This window comes from Delphinus delphis, chromosome 10 (assembly GCF_949987515.2).
Source record: "Delphinus delphis chromosome 10, mDelDel1.2, whole genome shotgun sequence".
Lineage (NCBI taxonomy): Eukaryota > Metazoa > Chordata > Mammalia > Artiodactyla > Delphinidae > Delphinus > Delphinus delphis.
Genome location: NC_082692.2, coordinates 27,854,124 through 27,881,521, shown reverse-complemented (window position 1 = coordinate 27,881,521; position 27,398 = coordinate 27,854,124). Strand labels below are relative to the sequence as shown.

Sequence of the window (27,398 nt, the reverse complement as noted above, 5' to 3'; positions counted from 1 at the left end):
CATTGTTTAATTCTTAAAATAGAAAGTAAATAGGTTTATAAGAAATCTTTCAAATAAATAGCACAATTTTAAAAAATAATACCTTTGTCTAGAGTTTCTGACAAAGTATTGAGCATACGTTATAGAGAGTTTTTAAGGACTTTTTTAATTTTTAAAATTAAAGTGAAACTATACATACACATTTCTAGCATAACAACATTCTTATAAGTCAGGTGCTTGAATGTAAAGCTTTCAGGAAAGCACATTTTAGGTGCTGAATAATTTGAAGACGTGGCTTCTTTGATCATTAGTGAAAGAATAGTTTAGAAAGCTAAAACAAAAACAGGATGTTACATAGACTGTTGCTTCTTTTCCAAACACTTCTCAATATCATCAAGCACTTGAACGGCAGCCTTTGGAATTCGAGTCCCAGGACCAAATACCTTGGAAACACCAACTTTAAACAGAAATTCATAATCCTGTTGAAAGAATTTAATTAGTAGGACAATATTTCTAATTTCAAGAAAATGAAACAAAAGGACAATGAATGCTGTCCTTTCTTCTTTATCCCCAACGCCCCAAACTTTCTCATCCGGTACACTCTTGGCATTTGGGGCTGAAAACTTCTTCCTTGATTGGAACTGCCACTAGCACCACCGTTAGTACTCCAAGACATTAAAAGAACAAAAGACATCCTGCCCATTTTCCAAACACCCCAGTGTGTTGTTTGTGGTGGGAAGCTGTATGGTCCACCAATTGAGAACTTCTGAGCCCTAAACCATAATTTTCTCTCACCTAAATTTTTACTACTTACCATTATTTGTGTTAAATTTAGCAACACATTATAGCTTTAAATTTACAAGGCTATTTATTTCCTCCAAGGTAATTTTGTCTACAGCTAGTGAATGGTGTAGTACTTTGAATTCGGCTTCGTGATGGAATTAGGTTTTCTAGAAATGAAAATTAACTCATTTAAAAAAATTCTCTGTTGTTGCTGCTGCTGTTTATTAGTTTTACACAAAGTTTGAGTGAAAAGATTCCCAGGGCACAAATACTGCTCCAGGCTTTGGATTGTTTTAACATCAGAATATTTGTATTAGGATGTGCTGTAAAGCCCTGATCCTCACCCACTAGGATGATCATACTTCCAGGACATTCTGGTTTGTGCTTATTGCTGCAACAGCTTTTTTGTTTTTTTTCCCATGAGTCTTTTTTTTAAATTATTGAGGTATAATTGACACATAATATTAGTTTCAGGTATACAACTTAATGATTCAATATGTGTATATACTGCAAGATGATCACCACAGTAGGTCTAGTTAATTATCTGTCACCCTAGTTACACAATTTTTTGTGTGTGCACTTGTGAGTTTTGTGTGTGCACTTGTGAGTGCAACTTGTGAGTTGTGAGTTTAAGATTTATACTTAAAACTCTGTAACACACTGAGCTCTTGGTAACTCTCTTAGTTACTTAGTACTATGTCCTTAGTCCTTAGTCTCTAAGGTACTACTTACTTACTTACTTACATACTACTCTCTTAGTAACCTTCAAATATGCAGTACGGTACTATTAACTATGGTCACCATGCTGTACACATATTCCTAGGACTTATTTATTTTATAATTGACAGTTTGTACCTTTTGGCCCCCTTCACCCATTTCACCCACCCTCTACCACTGCCTCTGGCAAACCACCAATCTGTTCTTCTCCATATAAGTAAGATCATGTGGTATTTGTTGTTTCTCTGTCTGACTTATTTCACTTAGCATAATGCCCTCATGATCCACCCATGTTGTCGTATATGGCAAGATTTCATTTTTTTTATGGCTGAATAATATTCCTCTGTGTGTGTGTGTGTGTGTGTGTGTATCACATTTTCTTTATCCATTCATCCACTGATGGACGCTTAGGTTATTTCCATGTCTTGGTTATTGTAAATAATGCTGCTATGAACGTGGGGGTGCATATATCTTTCAAGTCACTGTTTTTGTTTTCTTCAGATAAATATCCAGTATTGGAATTGCTGGATCATATGTACTTCTATTTTTAACTTTTTGAAGTCTCTATATTGTTTTCCATACTGGCTGCACCAATTTACGTTCCTACCAACAGTGCACAAGGGTTCCCTTTTCTACACATCCTTGACGATGCTTGTTATTTCTTATCTTCTTGATGATAGCCATTCTAATAGATATGAGGTGATACCGCATGGTTTTGATTTGCGCTTCCTTGATAATTAAAGATGTTGAGCATCTTTTCATGTACCTGTCGACATCTGTCTATTTAGATCCTCTGTCCATTTTTTAATTGGATTATTTTTGCAGCATCCTTTTTAGTAGTACTCATTTTCATTCTTAAAAGTGATCACATTGGATGATTAATTACATGGTCATGCTAATTATCCCCCAGCTACTTCTTTTCTATCTCTATTATTTCCTTATAATATTCTTGTAATACCATAATTCTGCAATGGCACTTAACATGTGTTATCGCTATAAGCTCCACAATGGCAATGGCTCAATCATTTTGATTAACCGCCATATATTAGTGCTTTCTAATCTAAAATCTAAGAGACTTTCAGTTGAATAATAGCAACACTTTATATATTTACTGGAAACAAATAATGAGAAAAATGCATGGGTGTTAACTGATATATAATTATATTATAAAGGATACCCATGTTAACACACAAGTGTGTCATTATAGAATATGATCCTTAGTCTTTAAACTCATGGGGAAAAAAGTATGGCAAACACCTACAGATATTCTAGGTAATTTAAATATCCAGAGACTTATACAAAATATATTTCTTGAAAATGTCAGCTCACTTATATAACAGGCCTGCATTTCTTCTCAATTCATATTTCAATGCCAGTATTTTGTGCTGCCTAATTATTTTGGTTCTTAAATTTTAATATCATGCCCAAGAGCTTAGGGATTATAGACTCTAAAACTGCAATATAGATAGAAGTGTTCCACAGACAGACAGCAGTAAAGACTAAAAGCCCTTTATATTCCCAAGTAGTAAACTATATTTATGAAGATAAGAGCAAATGTGCTAACAAAAGCAGTTTTGTGTTGACTGTAACACATTAAGTATTGTGTTGTTAGAGAGAATAAGTAATACATAGCTTGGTCACCAGCCCCACATTGTCACCAATCTCACAACCTCATACATATGTGTATTTTCTCATTTCCTAAGTAGTATATTCATTATTTTATATTCTGAGTTGTAATGGAGGGAAAACAATTGTAGACATGGGCACAAGGTCACATGTCATTGACAGATTCCTGCTATATAGTGGTGAGGACTTTATAGTATGTATGAATCATTTACTGAGGAGCAGTTTCATGTAAAGTTCTTGTAACTCAATACTTTTTCCATTCTTAGTAAAAGAAGAAAATTTGATATAATTAAAAATTAAATTGGAAATAGACCCAATTTATATCTTAACTATTTTAACTTATCAGGAAGGTGTCCCTGCCCCCTTAATAAATTAATTGACATTATTGTTACCTAGCATCCATTTCTCCTTTCCTAAGAGGATCTACCTTTTTGTTCAAGAATCCACCTCTGCCCCATTCAGCCAATAATTTTTAGGACAGGCTGACTCCATTTATATCTGAATTAGGTATTTTTGGCTCTAAGAAAACTATTCCCCAATCAAATTAGCTTCATGAAAAAGGGGCTCTTACAGGACCATGTAATTTATACAGTGCTGAGTGAAGGCAACATTTAGGGATGGGAAAAGGCAGGAAATGGACAAGGCAGTGACTCTAAAACAACAGAAGTAAGTGCTAACGACTGACTGACTAAAGGACTGGCTCCACTGCTAGGACAAGGGGTGCTCACTCTACCTCTAGGGAGGGGCTGATATAGTCACTGTGTGTTCACCATTTTTCGCTACTCCAGTTGTGAGATTTTATTACTTTTATCCTGTTCCTTCTCCGTCATTGCTTATTGAATATAAAGAAGATAGATCTCTATCTAGGTGACGAGTTTGTAGGGAGGCAACTCTCTCATAAAAGCATTATATATTATTAAATCAAATTATGCATATTGAATTATAATATAGTCTGAATAGAAAACAACATGGACCATTTTTATAGAATTTACTTAGTAAATGATCTGGCTCTAAATCTGCAACAAATTTTTAGAGAAAGTATATAGAAAATTAAAGGACTATGAATAAGCTACTCAGATTTCCCATCATGGTACTAGAAAATGTAGGAGATGAACAATACCTGTGGTGGTATCACCCCCCCACACATGACGAGAATATCTGGCCGTCCAAGGGCGTTGAGTTCCTTGATGAGCTCAGGAACTAGGGTCTTATGCCCAGCAGCGAGTGTGCTCACACCCACAGCATGAACATCTGCATCCACAGCCTGCTGGGCCACTTCCCGGGGAGTCTGAACAATTCAAAAGTAAAGAGACAAATCATTATTTATTCCGAAAAGTGTTTCTAAAGTGTTATACTACTTCAATCAACATTCTAAGATTTTCCTCATTAAAAATCTTGAAGTGAATATAACTTCATATTTCATCATCAAATACCAACTCATCCAATTATTATAATAAACACCAGGGCTATATCTGCTTCTAGCACTACAAACTATCAATTAGATTTAAGTCACATCAAAATATAATTCCCCCCAAAATGTTCAAGATAAAGTAGGAATATAGGCAAAGTATACATTATCTCTTCATTATAATTTTTAAAAAATACATCTGTTGTCTTCACTATCAACATTTACTGAGAGGTAACATGGGATAGGATTTATAAAGAAATAAAAGACTGAACATAAAATGCAACATGAAAAAGTGAGCCTTAGGTTTTAAAATAGAATGGGAAAGAACAAGATGGTGGGCTAGGAAGCTCCAGGACCTCATTCTCCCATGGAAACACAGAATTAACAGTAATATATGGAGCAAAATAAGGTGAGAACTATAGAAACTAGTTAAGGGGCTACAGCACCCAGGAAAGTGCATAAACAAGAGAAAGGATGGTGCCAAGGAGGGCATGCCTCTCATTTATTAACTGATTTAACTATTGGGATATAGAAGCATAAAGGATGTTTTCAAACATTCTATTATGAATTGAATTACCAAAGGTCATATCTGCTCTGTAATGAGTCCGTGACATTGCTTTGATACTGTACACATATATTTAAATCATTTCATATAAAAAGTAACTACAAGTTTCTTATTGTAAATGTAATGTAAATTGAGACAACTGGTAAGGATAAGGCCACCTGAGAAACCACTGCACAATTATAAGCACTAAAAATACTATCAAAATCTGTGAATTTTCTGAGTTGGCACGATTTTAAGGCTCATAATTTTAGCGCAGAATCAAAAGATTTTATACTCAGTAATGGATCCACATTCAAGAAGATCTCTAGGTAAGTCATACAACATATTGGTAAAACCTTGAGTCTGTGAAGAATATTAACACACAAAATTAAAACCTTTAAAAATGTGCATATTCCTGCTATTGATTTCTTAGAGGTAAGACATTTAATTTAAGCATGATTTGTTATTCATATCATACATGCTACCAAAATTGATTAGATTAAAATTCCATTTAGGGACTTCCCTGGTGGTACAGTGGTTAAGAATCTGCCTGCCAATGCAGGGGACACGGGTTCGAGCCCTGGTCCGGGAAGACCTCACATGCCTAGGAACAGCTAAGCCCATACACCACAACAACTGAGCTTGAGCTCAGCTTGAGGTGACCAAGATCCACAACTACTGAGCCCGCATGCCACAGCTACTGAAGCCCACGCACGTAGAGCCCATGCTCTGCAACAAGAGAAGCCACTGCAGTGAGAAGCTTGTGCACTGCAACGAAGAGTAGCCCCCGCTCGCTGCAACTAGAGAAGCCTGCGTGCAGCAACAAAGACCCAAAGTAGCCATAAATAAATAAATAAATAAGTAAATTTATATTAAAAAATTCCATTTAAACAATTCAGTTCCATGCCTTATGTTTATATAAATTAAACTGTATTTTAAATGATCAAATGTTGCAATTTTAAAAACATCAAATCTAATTTTAATTAAATCAGTCATCAGAGAACTGCATGATTGTACCTTCAGCCACAGATAAGTTTTTTTTTTAATGATGTAGAATTATGGTTAACAAAGTTGGTAGTACTAAAAGACAAATTATATTTTTGCAGATGGTATATAATGGGGAAATGAACTTTTGGTTATTTGAGAAATCCCTTTAGATGCCAATGTTCCTTTAGACAACACTTTTTAAAAATTCTTTTATTTTATGAAAAATTATTTCCCAAAAGCTAACCACTAAATATTGAAAATGCATTATATTTGATCACTATTTAAAACAAACAAACTAAAGCAAAAGGGCAGCAAAATGTAAGTAAAAAAGTAGAATGGGAAAGTATTCAACTTAGAGGAAGACTGAAAGCAATCTAAATACAGTGTATACTATTTGTTTAATCTGAAACATATTTGAGATTCTTAACAAAACCCACCTTAAATGCCTAAGACTCTAAACACATTTACATATTTATCTACCAACACAGTTCAGGACATATCTCCAGAAGTCTGTGCTAACTCTTTATAGTAACAATTTCTTCTAGCCTCTCTAGAGTAATATTTTAAAATCCCAAATGGGAAAACTCTTATGGGAGACTATAAAGGCTGGGCCTCTTCAGGAAGATTTACTTCTTTCCTGGTGAAAATGCAATGAATACTCTTTTAGTCTTCATTCCAGTTGACCTATCCACAGTATGTAGCAATAGTACTTGAAATTCCTCCCAACAGTTTTCAATACCTGAAAAAGAGGACCAATATCCACATCAAAACCAAGATCAGCAAATCCTGTAGCAATAACTTTTGCTCCTCTGTCATGTCCATCTTGTCCCATTTTTGCCACAAGAAGACGAGGTCTACGACCTTCACTTTCCATGAATTTCTGAACCCTAAGGAACATATTAAAATACAACAGTTATATATTAAGTGCCCAAAGGTAAGATATAAGACTCTAATTTATTTGCAGTAAATCTTTCAAGTTTATTTAAAACATCTAATCTGTCTACTCATATTTTGTTAATATCTCTGTTTCACATTAAGAACTCCATTAAAGCCTGAGTATGTTTACCATCTCCCCCCTTAGAAAAAAATTTGAAAGATGGCACAGACTGTAAGCCTGTAACACTGAGAACATCACAGTGAAGCAAGATAAGGAAATAACAACTTTACAACTTAAGACAGTCCCCAGAGTACAATATTCAGAAATAGTTAAATATAAACTAAAAAATGCCTTCAGAAGTATTTGTACATATACGTGACTCACTAGCTGTTTTGAACTGTCCATATCTCACTTATCCTTCACAAGTGTGAACTCCCCCAAGGTGACCTCAATGTGGTATCTTAATGTATAATCAAAATACTTGCTTGCTTAAATCAATAAATTTACACCTCAGATGAAAAAGCATGAAGAAACAAATTTATTTTTGTTAAAAGAAAAAAAAATGTTCCATTTTGATGACTTTCACCTTGGCTGTTTTGATATTTACTTCATATATGAGTAGTGACATAATATTTTTCATGGAAAATTTATTACAGTGGTTGAGAAAACTAACCATCAGGAAGCTACTACTCACACTTCAGAAGCATGATCAATTTATATTAATTCATATTTCCAAATCATGTTTGACAGTTATTTACTGTCAGCCCAGTGATGAGTGATTTTAATTTTTGCATAGATGGCAACCAAATATTTACTTTCAAATAGGAAAAGTAAGATTTTATAATTATTTGAGCAATTAAACAATGTAAATAAAACTTAAGAAAATATGAAAATGTACCATCGTAAGGAGATTGAAATCTAAGTACCTGGAGGATATGAAGCAGTATCAATGTTAGTTAAACAAACATTTGCTTGAAATGAGAAACTCCTAAAGGGGACTGTGGTGAAAGTTCAAAATATTATTTTAGTAAAGCTACAGATTAAGAGGAAAGTACAAGTCAAATATTTTCCAGTGGTATATGAAAAAATTAAGCCCACCGTAGATTCATGGGGATTGTGTTAACAGAAAAGATGACATTCTGGTTTAAGAAATCTCACATATTACCTCTTGATAGCAAATGATATCTCTTTACTTTCTCCAAATTCCTGGCGATAGGCTCCACTCACCATACGATCACTAGCTTTATGCTCACCAAATACCTTTTTCATGGCATCTGTGATTTCTCCAACTGTACATCTAAAATATTGAATGGAAGTTCTGTTAACATCATTATTTGGGATAAAAATATTTAACTTAACATTCAATATAGTTACATATTTTCTTACCTAAGTCAAAAATAGGCTGTCAAAAATCTAAATCTGAATGCTTTCTATTGCATTCATGATAGGATCTTTCCTCAGAATACTTATGAAAAAAAAATGATCCTGAATGCCTTTACTGTAAAATGACTGAATGACCTAAAAACTACTAATAGACAAGCATCTAAAGGTTACTGAATAATTCACTGCTTAACAATACAAATGGGCAAAGACCAAAATTCCTACTGATATTTTTTGATAAAAAGTAAATCTTTTAGCATATTCCATTTGGTTATTAATTCATTCAACATGTCTTGAGTGCCTAATATGGGCCAAGCACTGCTAAGTGCTAGAGATACAGTGATAAATAAGACCAAAAAAAAAAGTACCCGCTCCTGCAGAATTTATCATCTAGTTAGGGAATACAGATAATGCACTAACAAACAAATTAATTAATAAGATAATTTCATATGGTAATAAGTACTATAAAGACACTAAAATAGGCAAAATGGAATGAGGTGTTTGGGAAAAATGTTTTAGGGATATTGAAGATATGAAGATACAGCTTCTGAACTAAGACCTAAATGATGAGAAAGAGACAAACAAGGGAACTTAAGAGGGAAAAGTGTTTGAAAAGGAAATGCTAAATGCAGAGGCTCTGAGAAGTAGGAAAACATGTTTTATGTTCTAAAAATAGAAAGAAGGACATTGGTACACAGCATAACAAAGGAAGTAGGATAAGACAAGGTCAGAGAGGTAGGCAAGGATCATATCCAGCAGTCTTGCAGGCCATGGTTAAGATTAGGTTTTAATTTAAAAGGACTGGGAGACCACTGAAGGATTTTAAGCAGGGAAGTCATCTTATTTCTTTTAAGAAATTAAAAAAAAAAAAAAAAAGGAAATTAAAACTGAAAAACAAACAAAAAAACAACCGATATACTCCATCCCTTAAGCACTTGAAACAACTTAAAAGTCCATTATATTAAGCAATAAACAAGAAAAGCAAAAATAATTTACTTTTTGACATTATCGTATATTGGGAGAAAAGTTTTTGTGTCACTTGCTTTTATGCATGTTCTGTAAGGCAAAGCACTGACTGCCTTTATGCTGGACTATCTTTTCAGAGATGTCTACATAGTACACAGCCTTGGAAGACAGAGATACTGTCCAGCTTGGACAAAGGGCGGGTTTGCTTACTGTCCAACATAATAATGTCTCCCTATCCTTGAAAGTACATCAAACTTCAACCTGTAAATCAGTGACACAGGTTTATTATAATAGCTCCAAATGTCCTGAGCCACAGGGAAATACACGAATATTAATATACTTCATTCAAAATGTATTAATGTTTTAAATGCACAGATGTTGAAGAAAATCAAGATTTTTTTTTTTTTTGGTTTCCAATATTTTCTTTTAGGCTCACATGGTTTATAGAATCAGCCTTTTATTTAAGTACACCCTGAAAAACTAAACTGGTCAACTTTTAGGATTTGGAAATCTCCAAACTTACATATCCTTACCTTGCACGAGCTGCATCTACTGCAAGAGCGAGAATATTCCCATCTCCACTGGCAGCACATGCAGTCAGGGCAGTGAGACACCGCTCAGCCAAAGCTTGATCCCTGCTGGATTTGACCTTACAGAAAAGGGTAAGGAAAGGGGCCATACATGTGATTAGAGAATAAAACAGAGATCAGATTATACTCTTATTTATATCATATGCAAATTGTTCCATAATCCTAACTTTAAAAACAAAAGAAAAAAATAGAAGAGAATAGTATGTTTCCTAGCATTGATATTCATTACATTTATTCACTCCCTCAATATTAAAGGACTTCCTAAAATAATACTAAATTCTGTATAACACTGATAATTCAGAAACAAGCAGGGCAATAATAAATAATAGTGCTGACCCTCCCAAGTAGTACATGCTACTTAATAGATTATAACTTAGGGAATATTTCAGTTATATTTTAAGTTTCCCTTAGCTAATTAATAGTCTACTGGTAATAATATGTATGTATATTGCTATTCTACTTAAAAATAATCCCGAGAGAAAAAGAGAGACAGAAACAATGAGAAATACTGCAAAAGAGAGAGAAAGACAATGAAAAGTGTAGTCAAAAACATTTTCCCTTGGGTCTTAGCTCTACTCTGCTCTGCCAACAACCTGCCTAAACAAAGTTACCTAAAATCCAATTTTTTACAAGTTTTCACCACCTGTAAAAAAGTCTAAAATATGATACTGCCTAAGATGCCACTAAAATTATATCATATCTATAAGCAGAGGTGGGTTAGAAAATTTATATTAAAGGCAAGGAGGAACCCAAACCCATTATCATTATTGAATTTCTCACTCTTACCCAAAATAAGGTAGATCATCATTTATGGTAAGTGGATGCCCTCAAGCTGTGTGTTTAAGAGAGTTTAAGTACAAGAGAGGAAAAAAGCAGTTTTCCAAATATAATAAATATTGAGACTTTTGTGACCACTGGAAATATAATGCTACATCCTAAATAGGACCCTTTAAAAAATGACAAAAATGTGGGAGAGGAGTCATTATCTCCTGAATGAGGGTGAAAAAGGAAACAATATCATTAAACATCTGTCATTAACTCTAATAGAAAAAACAAATGGAAGTTGAAAGTTACACATACAGTCTAACTGGACAAAGTCTACTGGATTCTTAAAGAACATGTGAACTGAGGGGAAAAAGGTCCTATCTTAAACAATCATAGGGAAAGTTAACAGAAAAAACCATTAAGAAATTTCAACTTTCCTGCCTTAGAAATAGCAGTAATTACTAAAGCCAGAGATTAAGAGACCAAAGTAGCTTCATACAATAGAAATATATAGGTTACAGCAGTAAGAATTAATATGTTTTATCTATTTTAGTATTTTATATACTTTGGTTCATCTCAGTGAGAAACTGGAAATTAAAACAGTTCTCTAGTTTCAATCTAAATATCTTTCATTCTAAACTGTATCTTACTAAAGCACTATTCAAATATATTTGAATTTTTTTTTAATTGAAAGCAAATGATTCTTTCATAGTAGTATCAGGAACATGGAAATAAATTACAGTGAGAAGACCTGGGTTCAAATATGGACTCTGAACTTAATTTTGTTTTTAACTTTGAGTGAGTTATATAATCATCTAAGCCTTACTTCAAATGTGTAAATTATAGAAGGCATTGTTATTATGGTGTGGTTTTTAATAAGAATGTATACGTTTCACAGAGGCAGATATCATGATTAAAAACATGAGTGTTTGGTGTCAACAGACTTAGAGATTTGAGTCTTGGATGCGTAATTATTTATCCTGGGCAAGTTTCTCCATCTCCCTTTAGTTTCCTTACCTTTAAAATGCTGGGAAATAATACACACTTCATATGGTGGTTCTAACAATGCAGCAGGACAGCATGAGGGCTTGGACAGTGCCCAGCACATAGAAAACGTTCAAAATATGACAGCTGTTATTACCTTCTTAAGTTTTTCAATCTGCTTGTTACGCACTGAAGTATTATCAATTGCCAGAACATCCACAGATTCTTCTTTTTCCAACTGGTACTTATTTACTCCAACAATTACTTCAGAACCTGTTAATCTCCCAGAAGAAAATAATATGTAGATTCTATTCACAAATAACTGTCTAACAGTAATGCTCTGATCACCACACATATTTTCCTTATAAGTTTGATATTTTTAAGTAGTATTCTTACTCTTAATGAAATTTCAATATAGATCAGTGAATACCAATATGGAATGGGGATAGGAGGGGAAAAGACAGGTATATATCAGAATCTCTGTAAGGGAGGGCTTTGATTATTCACCCAAACTATATGCTTTCCCAGAGTTTCTGATAAACTCTCTTCTAACACTACAAAATTAAAACTGTAGTAGCAGCTACCAACTAAGATTTATAAGGTAGAAGACAAACATGCAATGGCTTTTGTAATATTTTCTTGCATCCTCTTAAGCCAATCACTTTTAAACAAAAAATACCTTTAAAATCTATAAGTGATAAACCAGAATTACAAATTATACTTCCTTAACACTATAAATATATTTTGCCTCAAACTACCAGATTATTACTCTAGCTAAAGACATCCCACCAAGAAAAGAGGTATATCCTACCTCAGGACATACCTCTTTTCTTATTTTCTTCATAAAACTTACCATAATCCGTAATTATTTTGTCTATTTATTTGTTTACTTGTTCATTTTCTCTCTCTCTCTTACCAAAATGTAAGCTCTATGGGTGTAGAGACCATGTCTGTCCCATTCACAGTTGTATGCCCAGACATAACACAGTGTCTCAAATACTAAAGACTAAAAAAGTATTGGCTGATTGAATGAATAAATAAATGAACAGTCCAATGCAGAGCACAATGACCAATAATAATGTCATCTTCAAAATGGTGGAGATATCTACCCACATATATACACATAATAAATGGGCAAACCTCCACACATACTTTGTACATATGTTTGCTTATGTGCATCCAGGCATGCAAAAATACAAACACAGAGATAGATACATATAGATTCATGAGAAACATTTTATCCAAGTTTCATTTTTCTATAATTTTTGTTTTACTAACTTTATATGTTATCTTCAAACAGAAATTAATATTTCTTTTTTTTTTAAATAGAATTTACATCATTTAATTTATTTATTTATTTTTGGCTGTGTTGGGCCTTCGTTTCTGCGCGAGGGCTTTCTCTAGTTGCGGCAAGCGGGGTCCACTCCTCATCGCGGTGTGCGGGTCTTTCACTGCTGCGGCCTCTCCCGGCGCGAACCACAAGCTCCAGACGCGCAGGCTCAGCAACTGTGGCTCACGGGCCCAGTTGCTCCGCGGCATGTGGGATCCTCCCAGACCAGGGCTCGAACCTGCATCCCCTGCACTGGCAGGCAGACTCTCAATCACTGCGCCACCAGGGAAGCCCCAATATTTCTTTTTAAATACTGGATTTCACATATAAACTTTTCTACTTTATCTTACCAGAATCTATTCTAGCTTGTCTTCGGGCAGCACATTCTTCGATTCGAAGTTTAGGTATTCCCTCTGCTACAGCTTTGGCCATTCCACCCATCTCTTCAATTTCATTAATGAGCTAACAAGGAAAAACAGATTAATAAAACTAGAAGAGAAGATGAAAATATTTTAATAAACAATACAAATGTGTTATGTTATATAATTACTAATGTTAATAAAATTATAAACTATTTTAGTGGTAAATTTAATGTTTCATAAGAAAAGATATAACAACAGAGCATTAATTAGAAATTCTGCAGAGTTAATGATGCTGTATTATATATTTGAAAGTTGCTAAGAGATAGATCTTAAAAGTTCTCATCACAAGAAAAAATACCTGTAACTGTGTGTAGTAATGGATGTTAACTAAACTTATTCTGATAATCCTTTCACAATATATACATATATTAAATCCTTACATTGTACACAAACTAATACAATGTTAATATGCCAATTATATCAATAAGAAAAAAGATATTCTGTGCTTAAAATTATTTAAAAAGACAACAGATAAACTAAAAAGTATATTTTGGAAAACACAAAAATCTCTCGCTCAAGTCTTAGAAGCCAACTAAAGATAACACTAATTCTGTAATTTTTACTTTTAATTACATAATAAAGTTTTCATGGTTACATAAATACTCTAAAAAGTATATTTCAAAATGCCATTTTATTTTTCAATTTGAGCAGCAGAGTAATGATATAACTCTAGCATTACTGACATCAAGAAATACCTAAATCTTCAATCACAGCCTCATATATACATGAGACAGTGGAAAATGGATGGTGGAATGGAATACGATTTCGTAGATAGGAGCAAGGTCAAACTGGCTTTCTGCTGATGGATTCAAGAAAGAAGAACCTGTACTGGATTCAACAGAAGCCAAGAATCTTCTAAGAAGCTAAAAAAGAAGGGGACTACTTGAGAATTTGCAACTACCTCTCTCCCATTCTATCAGGAAAACCAAAATTTACTGAACTAGAGAAGCAATGGACTATGAAACATCAAGTACAGGGAGAGGCAAGGATAAGATGTCTTACTGAAACAAAAACCTACATTCTGAATGATAAGATTGCAAACAAAAAGGCACACAGAGGAAACAGTGACAATACAGGATATAAAAGAAAAGAAAAATATAATGATCCTCAGAAAAAGAAGAAGCGATTCTGTAATAATGAAACAACTAGTATGAATGCAAGAGGAAAAATTAGAAAACAAAAATGAGCTCTCAGAAATTAAAAATATGATATATAAATTTTAAAATATTTAAGTAGAAAGATAAAGGTGATGACTCTCCAAAAAACCAGAACAAAAACTCAAAGATGCATTATAGAACAGATAAAAATGTCAGAAATCATTTAAGGAGGGCCTTTCCTGATAACTATAAGTTCTAAAAAGAGAAACCAAAGGAAAATGAGTGGAGAGAAATTATCAAAGAAATAATACACGACAAATTTCCCAGAGCTATGAGAACACGAAAAAGGGACCATGTGAAAAATGTCCACCAAAGGGGACAGTGCAGGAAAAAATACACACACCAAGGTACATCAACACAAAAATAAAGAAGAGATCCTGAAACTTTCAGAAAGAGACATCCTGAGTGAGAATAGCATCAGATTTCTAAACAGAAATATTGAAAGCTAGAATAAAAAGTAGGTGAATGCTTACAAATTTGCTTACAAACTCCCAAATGAAAAATTTCAAACCCAGACTATCAATTAAATATGAAAGTAGAATAAAGACATTTTCAAACATCCAAAGTTTCAACTAATTCATCTCCCATGCACCATTTTTAGGAGGTGCCCATAAGATGTGCTTCAAAATAACAAGGGATAATCAACGAAGAGACAGGATTCAGGACATAGATTCAACATAGCAGAGGTGAAAAGGATTCTGACAATAATGACAAAGGGAAGGTCAAGGACAACAACGGTCTAGAGAGAAACCAGTCTAAATCAAATGAGAATATAGAGGACTTCAGGAAGGATTTACATTGAGATATAATTATATTGGTAATATGGGACAAAGGAAAGAAGGGACAAGATCCAGCTAAAATACAAAGCTACCATACTAGCAAAGCAGTAGATAAGGTCTAAAATTGATTGAATTAGAACAAAGAGTATATACATGTAATTTTAAAACATGGAGATAAAAACAAACAAAAAGACGTAGCTGACTCAAGGAAGCAGGAAAACAAGCAAGTGGAGGAGAAAGAACTGCTTTTTTGTTATAGTCTTTTAACATTAGTTGTCTTTTTAACTCTTTGAAATAAAATACTTTAATACAAATACAAATGTATTTTTAAATTAAGCTTCAGTTTTAAATACTATAAAGTCAAATCTAAAATTCCCTTTTCTCTGAAACACTTTATAAATCTTGATATAAATCTATAAATGATTTGATTTATAAATCAAAAATCTATAAATCTTTATAAATCTGTAAATCTTATAAACAAAGTTTCAAAGAGGAGAAACTGACCTTCAAGGCAGCGTCATAAACATCATTTGTGAGAGATTCCATCATATATGAACCTCCCCAAGGATCAGCCACTTTAGGAATCCCAGATTCTTCTTGAATAATGATTTGCGTGTTCCTGGCAATTCGAGCACTTTTCACAGTTGGCAAACCCAGGGCTTCATCAAAAGAATTTGTGTGCAAAGACTGAGTCCCTCCAAACACTGCTGCCATTGCTTCTACTGTGGTACGAATGATGTTATTGTAAGGATCCTAAAACATTTAGTAAAAGGCAAAAAATCAAAACAAAACAAGGCAACAATTGATATATATTGCAGCCGTAAAAGATGACAATGATTAAGCAGTGGCTGATGCATACTTTCTTTGCCAAAGTCTGTATTAGTCTTCAGAATATCTAATAAATTTAGACAAATAAGTAAACAAACCAGATTTAGGATTAAGAGCCAAAGGATCTAGTCTGTGCTTAGGCACTAAAACATTGCCTCTTATAATCATCTGAAATATAAGTATTTGTTGTGCTTATTTTTGTATTGCCTAAATAGTCTTCTATAAGTGCATCATGAATGTACACTTTGTCTACGTAGATTATTAACATACTTCATTTCATAATTCACTATCTCCTAATTATTGTATACCTTGAAGTATCTACCTTAATGAGGTACACAAAACTGACAATGATTTATTAATAAATGATTAATAAAACAGATGAACAATGGACTATAAGACAAGAAATATGACTTCTAGTTCATTCTGTTCCTAACTGTGATTTGGACAAGTCATTGGACCTTTCTGAACTTCAGCTTCCTTAGCTGTAAAAATGAGGAGGCTAAGTCAAAAACAATTACTAAAGTTCTTTCCAACTCTGAAATCTATTTTTCTCCATTTATAAGTACCTGAAATCATATTTAATATGGAGACTACTAGTTTTTATTTGTTTTAAATTTATAAAAGCAATGTAACTTTAAAGTTATAAATTATTTTAATGTATCAAAATAATTTAATATGTAAAGAAAATGCATGTTAAAAAAGATCACCACCACATAATTTTTTAATGAAATGAAATTTCAATAGATTACTCAAGTGATAATAGTTTTTAAATTGTTTGTTTGCATGCATGCTTATTTAAACACAACTATAATAAAAAACTTTGTATGTATAAAATCAAATTTTAATGAGGAAGTTTTGTGTTAAGAATTTTAACCATTAAAATTATTTAAGACAATATTACTTAAATTATAATTTGTACTTCTTCCTTATCATCACATTTTTTTACTTTTAAAAAAGTAAAATACACAGTCCTGCATGTAAGCTAAGATTTAAATGATTTTATATTGTTAACCAACAGAGGGGGCCAATTTTATTTATTTATTATAATTTGTGTAAAAACAAATATAAGTATGCACTACGCTTCAGAATAATTTATGATTTTCAAATATTAGCAGATAAGTTCTTAAATCTGTTTCTTGACTATGCCAAGCGCTTAGAAGAAAATATATGACTTTACTAAAATTCTACACTTTAAATGTTATACATACTTGCTCAGTAAGTGACCATCCTGAAGTCTGGCAATGTGCTCTTAGAAGAAGAGATTTAGAGTCTTTCGGCTTAAACATTTTCTCTATTAAGTGAGCCCAGAGTCTTCTCCCAGCTCTCATTTTTGCTATTTCCATATAAAAGTTCATCCCAATTCCCCAGAAGAAAGACAACCTAAAATAGTAAAGTTCAGAATTTGATTATAAAATGGAAATTAATTGTATCACATACACACATACATACACACAAAAAGCTCAGATTTTAATTTCAAGCTACTTAGTTTGAATTAAAAACAAAACATATGTACTTCAGTAACCTTAAACGTGTAATAATAGATGACTTCTGTATTTTAAAATGGAAATATTAAAAGAACAAAAGCAAATCTGTCTTGAAAACCATATTGACATTTTAATATTATTTGTCAAATGTGCCGATTGTGTTCTCTGAACAGCAGAGGCCAAAATTCCTCTAATTTACCAAGAAGTACAGTAAAATTTAATTCTGAATTTTAATTATAAACAGTATTGGCTTATTCCCTCTTTATCACTCATATAAAACATAAAAAAAATCTGGTATATTTATATATACAAATTCATTTTTATCAAAATATCTTGCAGGCTTCCCTGGTGGCGCAGTGGTTGAGAGTCCGCCTGCCAATGCAGGGGACACGGGTTCGTGCCCCGTTCTGGGAAGATCCCACATGCTGTGGAGCGGCTAGGCCCGTGAGCCATGGCCGCTGTCCGGAGCCTGTGCTCTGCAACGGGAGAGGCCACAACAGTGAGAGGCCCGCGTACCACAAAAAAAAAAAAATATATATATATATATATACATATATATATATATATTTTTTTTGCTATACACTCATAAAATGGTCCTGTGAACTTTCTTAATGTTGAGGCAATATCTGAGTTTAATTTACTCACCTTGGTGCAAATTCATCAATTGTCAGGCCAGCTTGGAGTCCGGTTCTACAGTACTCCAACCCATCTGCTACAGTATAGGCCAGTTCCAGAATGGCATCAGCTCCTGCTTCCTGCATATGGTATCCACTAATTGAAATTGAATTAAATTTTGGCATGTGCTATATAAAATAAAAAAATACAACTGTAAATAAAAATATAAGAAAGGTTCTATTAAATCTATCTTCTAAAAGACAATATTATTTTAAAATGATATTCGATTCAGATATACTAATTAGTTCATAATATTAACTGAAAATATTTGTTTAGTTACATTCAATTCACTTTCCAATTAAAATGGCTGATCCAATGAACCACTGTAAGGACTGTACCTGTTTTATTTTTCTAGTGAAAAAGAATCACCAACCACCATTTAGCACCGAAAGTTAAACTCTGAAATTAGCTGGCTGAGGTTAGGAATGTAACCTTTGGCCCAAGAACTGAATGATGACATCTTTAATTCCAAACTCATGACTTCGACCTCATAAGAGGTCCTAAGACCTCAAACCTTTGGGAGAATCTGCTGAAGATGTATAAATTTAATTATTATTAACTAGTTATTAATTATCTTATTTGAATGAACTCATTGAATATGAATAAGTACACAGTGCGTAAAAAAAGAAAATGGTTCAGTGCTAGTACTATATATCAAAACAGGAGAAAATGCATGGCTTAAAAATCAAAGTTTTCAGTTTGATTTACTGTGACATTTAATGCTAAGGATAATTCAGACAGGATCCTTCTACCACAACTACTAATCCACTATCCCCCTAAAATGTCACATTAGGTGGGGTACATATCACACAGAACCTGCAGAACCAAAAAATGATTATCCTTCCAAGAATTAACCAAAGATAAAATAATAAAAACTAAATCAGACACTCATTACAGTTGGTTCAGAACATGGACTCAAGTCAGAGTGCTCAAATTCTAGTCATGTCACTTAACTAGCCAGAAGACTATAGGCAAGTTTCTCACCTTGTTATCCCTTGGTTTCCTAACCTATAAAATAGAGATAATAACTCTACCTTCCTCATGGAATTGTTGTAGGATTAAAAGAAACGATTCATCTAAACAACTTAGTACAGTATTATGCCCGTACACAGTAAGTCATCATAAAAGGTTAGCTGTTGCTAGTGTATGGTATGGATTATCTGTATTTTACATTTGCAAATATTTTATTTATAACTAACCAAGAGTTCTTGAAAAATGTTCATCACAAAAGCAATAAGGGGATTGAATTACATGGAATTGAGAGACTACTTGAATATATCTGGAGTTACAAACGAGAAGGAAACAAACATGTGCTTCTCTACTGAGAGGAGTTTAATAGTAGAATTTTTTTTAAGAATAGTAGAAACACTGGGAACATTGGAATATTATTCAGCCTTTAAAAGGAAGTAAATTCTGGGCCTCCCTGGTGGTGCAGTGGTTAAGAATCCGCCTGCCAATGCAGGGGACACAGGTTCAAGCCCTGGTCCGGGAAGATCTCACTTGCTGCGGAGCAACTAAGCCCGTGAACCACAACTACCAAGCCTGCACTCTAGAGCCCACGAGCCACAACTACTGAAGCCTGTGTGCCTAGAGTCCGTGCTCAGCAACAAGAGAAGCCACTGCAATGAGAAGCCCATGCACCCCAACAAAGAGTAGTCCCCGCTCACCGCAACTAGAGAAAGCCCACGTACAGCAATGAAGACCCAACGCAGCCAAAAATAAATAAATTAAATAAATTTTTTAAAAAAAGGAAGTAAATTCTGAAACAGGCTATAATATGGATGAAACAAGGGCATTACGCTAAGTGAAATAAGCCAGACACAAAAAGACAAATACTGTATGATTCCACTTATATGAGGTACTTAGAGTAGTCATATTCATAGAAACACAAGGTAGAATGGTGGTTGTCAGAGGTTGAAGGAAGGGGAGAATGGAAAGTTATTATTTAATAGGTACAGAGTTTCAGTTTTGCAAGATGTAAAGAATTCCGGAGATGGATGGTGGTGATGGTTGCACAACAATGTGAATGTACTTAAAGCCACTGAACTGTATACTTGGAAATGATTAAGATGGTAATTTTTATGCTATGTGTATTTTGTCACAATTAAATATTTTTTAGAGGAACAACATAAAAGTTTAGTTACTTCAAATAACATACTTGATCAATATCTGAAACTGGTACTTTTATCACTTATATGAAAGATTATATAAAGCAATTTTGAACTTGTAGATGACATTAGTGTTTCACAAGGTTAAATGCCCAAGTACATAACAGCAGACTGGTACTATCCACTCCAATAGCCATTCTCTACTCTCCTCTTGTACCTGAACCATACATTCAGTGCCAAAGTGTTCTACATTTCCAATCTTACCTCTTTCTGTCAACTGAGATATAAGTGGAAGTTTGGTTTGTTCCTTCTGGAAGTTCACCTTTAATCAGAGGGGCTAGGTCCCTCTCCCCACACAAACACAGCCGGCCCACCTACTTCCTTAATCATGAGCTGGCACACAAACAATAGAGAAGCCAAATGAAAGGAGGCTGGAATCCTCACGACTGCGGTGTTTCCATACAACCAAGACCTTCCAACTTTTTTCAGTTGAAACAGAATTGACTCCTATTTAAAGCTACTGCTATTTGTGTATGTGTGTGTGTCATATACTGCTCAAATCAATCCTCCTGTGCATGTGTTCTTGAAATTGAAAAAGGAGAAAGGCATGTATTCTATACAATTCATGTGAGCAGATGGAATCTATGAAAAGCAATAAAATTGAATAAAGTTTATCAAATGAGGAGAGCAGGCAATGCTAGCAAGAGTTCGGAGATAACAGCAATTACAAGAGGTAAAGAGATTAAAAAAAAGCTTTGATGATGGAGAGATGTGCCCTTTGCTATGAAATAATGGTCTAATTTTAAGGTAGGTAAGAAGAGAGCGTTGCCAGCAAAAAGTAAACTGGGAATGATGGGGGAAAATATAAATGAATTACTCAGAGGAAATGAAGAAGCTTTATGTTTCCCTGTAGAAGGATTGCTGCTAATATAGGAATACTATAAGAACCTTATTTTCTCACCAATCTTGGGAAAATGAACCTAGTTCAGGGGTGAAATATTAGGGACCTCATTGTGGTTGCAGATATAAGTGTTATCTTCTAATCCAGTTTTTTGCAGAAATAAAGCTAATATTTTGATCCCCATCTGTCTGACACCAGTGTCTATTCACAACTGGATCTGAACTTTGGAGAGAAATAAAAGAAGTGTAAATTATGAGCCCTCCCTGATTCTAACAAATATCAGAGAATAAAAATTTTAATAAAGAAAATACAGTAAATATCTACTGCCCAGATTCCCACAGGTAATGACAGACCATAAAACTAGTAAATTAAAGACTAAAAAATAAAAACAATACACACACATAAACACAAAACCCACACCCTGACTCTATACTACAACTATTACTCTGACTCAATTACCAAATTCAAATTAGGCTATGGCATTTTATAAAAATTCCTACATTCAAAGAACTACAGCAAAATCTATAATAACCACAAAGGATACCTTTGCTGTATATTGGAAGATGTCAGCAATAATTTTCATGGATGGTTCTGGAGGAAAAATGTAAGTATTTCTGACCATAAACTCCTTTAGTATATCATTTTGGATTGTACCAGTAAGTTTCTCTTTAGGTACACCTTGTTCTTCCCCAGTTACTATAAAAGTTGCAAGAACTGGAATAACTGCTCCATTCATGGTCATGGAAACTGACATTTTTTCTAAAGGAATTCCATTGAAAAGAATTTTGGTATCTTCCACAGTGTCAATAGCAACTCCAGCCATTCCAACATCACCACGAACTCGAGGGTTGTCTGAATCATAGCCACGATGAGTTGCCAGATCAAAAGCAACTGATAATCCCTGCTGACCGGCTAAATATATAAAGAAAAATAATGTAGGATTAGAGTCTGACATCAAAGTAAACTGATTTTCTTTAACACTACTTAGTGTTGATTCATCTCATCAAATTATACTTTTATAATAAACATTTTTTATGCTCAAAACAAACTTAAATAAAATATTTTATTTCCTACTAAAAGTCTGCTGTTTCTCATGTGCTAAAATACACAAAGTGAATTCCAGACTTCACTATAATAAAGGATAGATGGAACCAAACGTGTCACATATCTCATGTCCATCTCAAGATTTTTTTATCTTAACGATTTTTAAAAAATTTTTCATTTATTTCTGGCTGTGTTGGGTCTTCGTTGCTTCCCGTGGGCTTTCTCTAGTTGCCGCGAGCGGGGGCTACTCTTCGTTGCGGTGCACGGGCTTTTCATTGCAGTGGCTTCTCTTGTTGTGGAGCACAGGCTCTAGGCATATGGGCTTCAGTAGTTGTGGCATGCAGGCTCAGCAGTTGTGGCTCGCGGGCTCTAGCGTGCAGGCTCACTAGCTGTGGTGCACGGGCCTAGTTGTGCTCCGCGTGGTATGTGGGATCTTCCCAGACCAGGGCTTGAACCCATGTCCCCTGCAATGGCAGGTGGATTCTTAACCACTGTGCTACCAGTGAAGCCTTATCTTAACAATTTTTGATAGAAATATATTTAAGATTCATGAAAAGATATGGCTGTTTGTATACAGTTAACATAATTTAGTATTTGTATGCTCGCTTATTTATTTTTGTTCTTGTCTTGACCATTCAAATATTATGGGAAATAGAATTATGAAAACCACGCAAAAAACTAAAATTTGTACATGATCATTTGTTTATTCCTTTCTTGGGTCATTACTTAAAGCATTTTCCCCTCCAATTCCTATCCTGATGGTTTTAAGTAAAAGCTTCTCAAAGGCAAAGCCAAGGTCTCTTTTCTTCATACAGCTTCACTTCACCTAATTCCTTTTACACAATGTGCATGTAAGTATTGTTTACTCTCAAGAATTTAGCACTTTATTCTGGGTCATCTATCTTTTTGACCATGGAAGTTGAAAAACATTCACTTTTTTTCAGAGTACAGCCTTAACTACAAAATTATAAAGTGACTATTACCTTTATAGAAATTAACCAGCCTCCCTTCAAAAAAACCAAGATGAGGAAGTGTATGTTTGACCATAAATATTACGTCTCACTAAAATCTCACCCTTAATATTGTCCTTATAGAACTTATTGCTCTCTTCCACAGTACTAAAACCAGCATACTGGCGGATGGTCCAGGGCCTAAAGGTGTACATGGTGGGATACGGCCCACGTGTGAATGGCTTTACTCCTGGAAGTTCTTCAGGTAAGTCCTTGGTGTCCCTGCTGGAATACAGAGGCTTTATGGAGATCCCCTCTGGGGTGTGCCATATTAGTTCTTCTGGGTTTTTGCCTTTCAGCTGCTTTTTAGCCAGGGCAGCCCATTCTGGGTGAAGGGGTTGTTGCTGATGCAGAAGTCGCTGCCATATAAGCCTGGAGCCTGATGACTCTTTCAGCTGCTTCAGGTGATGAGGTGAAAGCAAAAAAAGCCGACTCTTAGCCGTCAGCATGATGGAGCATGGAAAACACCCAACAGGAACGAGAACTGACCTAGAAAAAGAAACACAGTGCATATGTATTTATAAGACAGCAGCAAAATAGGAGCTTTTGGTGAAAAGGGAAAAGAGAAAGAAAGGGTATACCAGTATGATTTCATCTCTTCTCCTCTGCTGCCCCCTCCACCTGATATTTTATAACTCTGGTCCCTCTTTTCCACAACTGCTATCATTGTTCTAGTTCTAGGCCTCTCCCTCAAGAGACTCTTAGTTGGTTTTACTGACCAGTCTTACCCCCTCTCATTCACTCCACACACTGACACCAATGAAAATATGATCATGTATCACACTTCTCGTAAAATTTTTCAAAGGCTCTGCATCACGTAGAGGATCGAGCGTTGCCTCCTAACTAACTTTTTCATTCAAAAGGTTTTTATTTAACACCTACTTTATGACAGGCAGTGTTGGACGCTGAAGAAAAAAGTGGTGAACGAAACAGGTATTCAAAGCCCCCATGACCTGATCCCTGCTTATCTCTCAGAATCACCTCTGCCTTTGATCTCTACACATTTTGTGTTCTAGAGATACTGGATTACCTACAGTTCCCTGCATACGTCAAAGTTCCGGGACATGCTCTTGCTCTTCCATCGACCTAGATACTCTTCTTTGCCTAAGGCATCACCTCCAGTACGCGGGGCTTTCTATGTGACAGGCACTCCTTAAGGACTTTATGTAGAGCAGTAATTTTAATCCTCGTAACACCACCAAGAAATAGGTACTAATATTATCCCCATTTTACAGATGAGGAAGCTGAGGCACGGAAGACCTAGCATTTAAACCTAGGAAGCATTTAACTAATATACTCACAGCCAGTCCCTGAAACTACAAGCTCAGCTAAATGGCCTCTTCAGTAATCCATACCACAGAGCTCTGTTTCCCTCTTTATACATCTATCATCTCCCACACTACAATATATTAGAACGTTGTTTTTTTTTATGTTCATATAAAATATTTCTTTATATATGTTTTATGTTTATACAAAACACACATATATAAAATTTCATATACTGTATATATTCTCCTCTATTCTATAAACTGATCCAACATCAGAGCTGTATATTCCTGATAATTAGCAGTCTTTTTCATCATTTTAGGTAACTAAGTCCGATTTCATCATTTTACAGATGTAGAAATTAAAGTCCAGAGAAATACAGAAATAAAGTGGCTTGATCAAAATTCCACACAGAAAAGCAGTAACTGTTCACCTGAGTTACTAAATCCTTGTCAGAGTCATATAGTCTCAATATGTTGAGCCTAGTATTTTAAAAGATTTTGAGTTGCAAATTTTATCAATATATTCATCATGCCATGCAGTAGATAAGGCAACAGCAAAGTGAGCCTAAAATTCTATTTTCCATACTATTTCTTACCTATCAATTTGGAGCTTAAAAGAAAATAAGAATACCCAACATTTGTTAGGGAGTTGTGAAACAAAAAGACAATCCACCGGTGGGAGTATTAACTGATTTAACTATTTCCAAAAGCAAATTGGCAATACGCACAAAAGGTCTCTGAAATGATTATGCCATTCCACTGAGGGCCATCAGTCCTGGGAAAGTTACTAGATAAAATACATGTTCCCTATAGTTTTACTTGTAGTAAAGAAAACTTAGAAACATCATCAATGTCTAACAATGAAGAAATAAGTGAATTACAGTATATATAAATTATAGAATTTTATATAGCTATTAAAATATGTTTAGGATATCAGCAAAACTAATCTTTGATGTCAGAAGTCAGAAGAGTGGTTACGTATGCTGACTAGGAGAGAAAGGGAGCAAGAAAGGAGCTTTGGGGTGATGGTCTTGATCTGAATTCCTATTATACAGATGTGTTGTTTGTGGAAATGCCTCAAATTTTACAATTATGATATGTGCACTTATCTGTAAGTATATTATACATAAGTTAAAATTTAAAATACGTTATGCACGTTTCTTAAAAAAGGAGATAGGCTCAAAAAGTATTAAGTGAAAGATAAAAAACTGTAAATGCAATGTGTTCAACTAGTTAAAAAAGTGCATAGAACAAACTCGAAACAGAAATACAACAAAAACAATTCCTATTTTTTTTTAACTACAATGATTTTTATTCTATTAAATCCATGGGATCCTTGTCATCCAAGTTCTTGTGAGCCATAAACTACAGGTACCAGCTTAAAATGTGGGTGAGAAAAATAATTAATTTATAACTGAACCATTAGGGTAGTAATGATATAAAAAGTAATCTGAAAACTGCCTGAGACCAGATTGCAGACAGATAATATCAAACTCATTTCACACAAAATACAGGTAGGGCTTTTCTAAACCTGGATAAATGACAGGAAAGAGCCTTATATTATATAAGTGACTTCCTAAAATTGCATGGCAAATTGGTAACGGTTGGAAATAGCCATCACTTTTAGATAAGAACACAACTTCTGCTGATGGCAACAGGATTTCTGCATTCTTCTCATATCCATCAAGAGAGGCTTCAGCATCCAAAGAAGCAACATGCAAAGCAAATATAATAAGTTATTGATGGTTAGAATGTATTAAAGAGCAACGATGAAGCAAGCCTGACCCCACACCCTCAAAAAATATGGGTAAAACACCTACATACAGCTCTGAATCAAATAACTTTCAAGTTTGTTTACATGTGGTTCCGCACTAATACTTCAAGAAAAGCTAGCTTGGAGAGGACAACATACAGCATGCCAATTAAATGTACTATTAGCGTAAATAAATCATTAACCATAAGAAAATACTGGGAGAAAATCATTAAATGATTTTAACTGTGACACACATACACAAACAGATTATTCAGAGTTTCGAGCTTATGAAGGATTGCTCTTTCAAGATAAAAATGAGAACAAGTTAGTAATTTACACTTTCATGTCAACTTAGACCTGTCTTTCCCCCTCTCACCCTCATCTGTACACAGAAAGACACTTCCACCCCCGCCACCTCTTACAAAAAACCCTCACAATCACCGCGGCCTAGACGGAAGGCAGCTGTGAAGCCAGCACATCTCTCTGAAATCTACAATCGCCCTCGGCCTAGAGAAACTTCGTAGTGCCTGAGGGGGCCAAGGAAGATGGCGACATGGCCTCTGGGACATTAAAGGCACCTTCTATCCTGTAGTACCTCCGGACTCCCCCTCGCTGAAAGAGAGCGGTCAGTGGAGAATCTAAACCTAAGAAGCAAGTAGAGGAGAGTGGGATCCCTTCCCAGTCGTAAAGTAAAGAAGGAGGAAGTTGGGAGGTTGGGAGGAGGGAAAGGACCGAGGCTCAGAGGACAGGTATGGGGGGAGAGAGGAGTCTGAAGAACGGAGGGATTTGAAAGGCTGACGTTCCTCAAGGTACACGGTCTTACTCACGGGTCGGCCTATCTCGGACCGCGGATGCGGGAGAGAACGGCTGGACCTCGGCGCCCCCAGCCCTACAAGTTAAAGGTCCCCAAAGCTGGGCCTGCGACCAAGCAAACGCAAAGGCCAGCGGGACGGAACGGGGGCGTCGGCCGATACCGCTCTCTTTCCAGCCAATCTCATTGAACTCTCGCGGGAGCGCTCCCGATGACGTTAGG

The 27,398-nt window shown here is 34.8% G+C and overlaps 1 protein-coding gene across 1 annotated transcript; it reads right to left on the bottom strand.

The window, feature by feature from the left end:
• MMUT (methylmalonyl-CoA mutase) lies at positions 1 to 27,347 on the bottom strand. Its single transcript, XM_060021691.1, has 13 exons — positions 27,193 to 27,347; positions 23,409 to 23,833; positions 21,835 to 22,202; positions 18,252 to 18,409; positions 17,331 to 17,502; positions 15,799 to 16,047; positions 13,287 to 13,398; positions 11,764 to 11,879; positions 9,801 to 9,916; positions 8,087 to 8,218; positions 6,784 to 6,931; positions 4,226 to 4,393; positions 1 to 458 (listed from the first exon to the last, which is right to left on the bottom strand). Exons 2-13 carry the CDS (start codon positions 23,791 to 23,793, stop codon positions 330 to 332), a joined length of 2,253 nt encoding a protein of 750 aa, XP_059877674.1. The 5' UTR covers positions 23,794 to 23,833; positions 27,193 to 27,347; the 3' UTR covers positions 1 to 329.
• Positions 27,348 to 27,398: the final 51 nt, after the last annotated feature.

Bases quoted from the DNA above. Each gene is read 5' to 3' on its own strand.
- MMUT (XM_060021691.1), bottom strand. From the start codon at position 23,793: ATGCTGACGGCTAAGAGTCGGCTTTTTTTGCTTTCACCTCATCACCTG. The intron at 9,917-11,763 runs GTAATAACAGCT...CTTTTCTGTAAG, and splicing joins AGATTGAAAAACTTAAGAAG to GTCAAATCCAGCAGGGATCA. The intron at 459-4,225 runs GTATTGTTCATC...TTCTTTCAACAG, and splicing joins GGGGGGTGATACCACCACAG to GATTATGAATTTCTGTTTAA.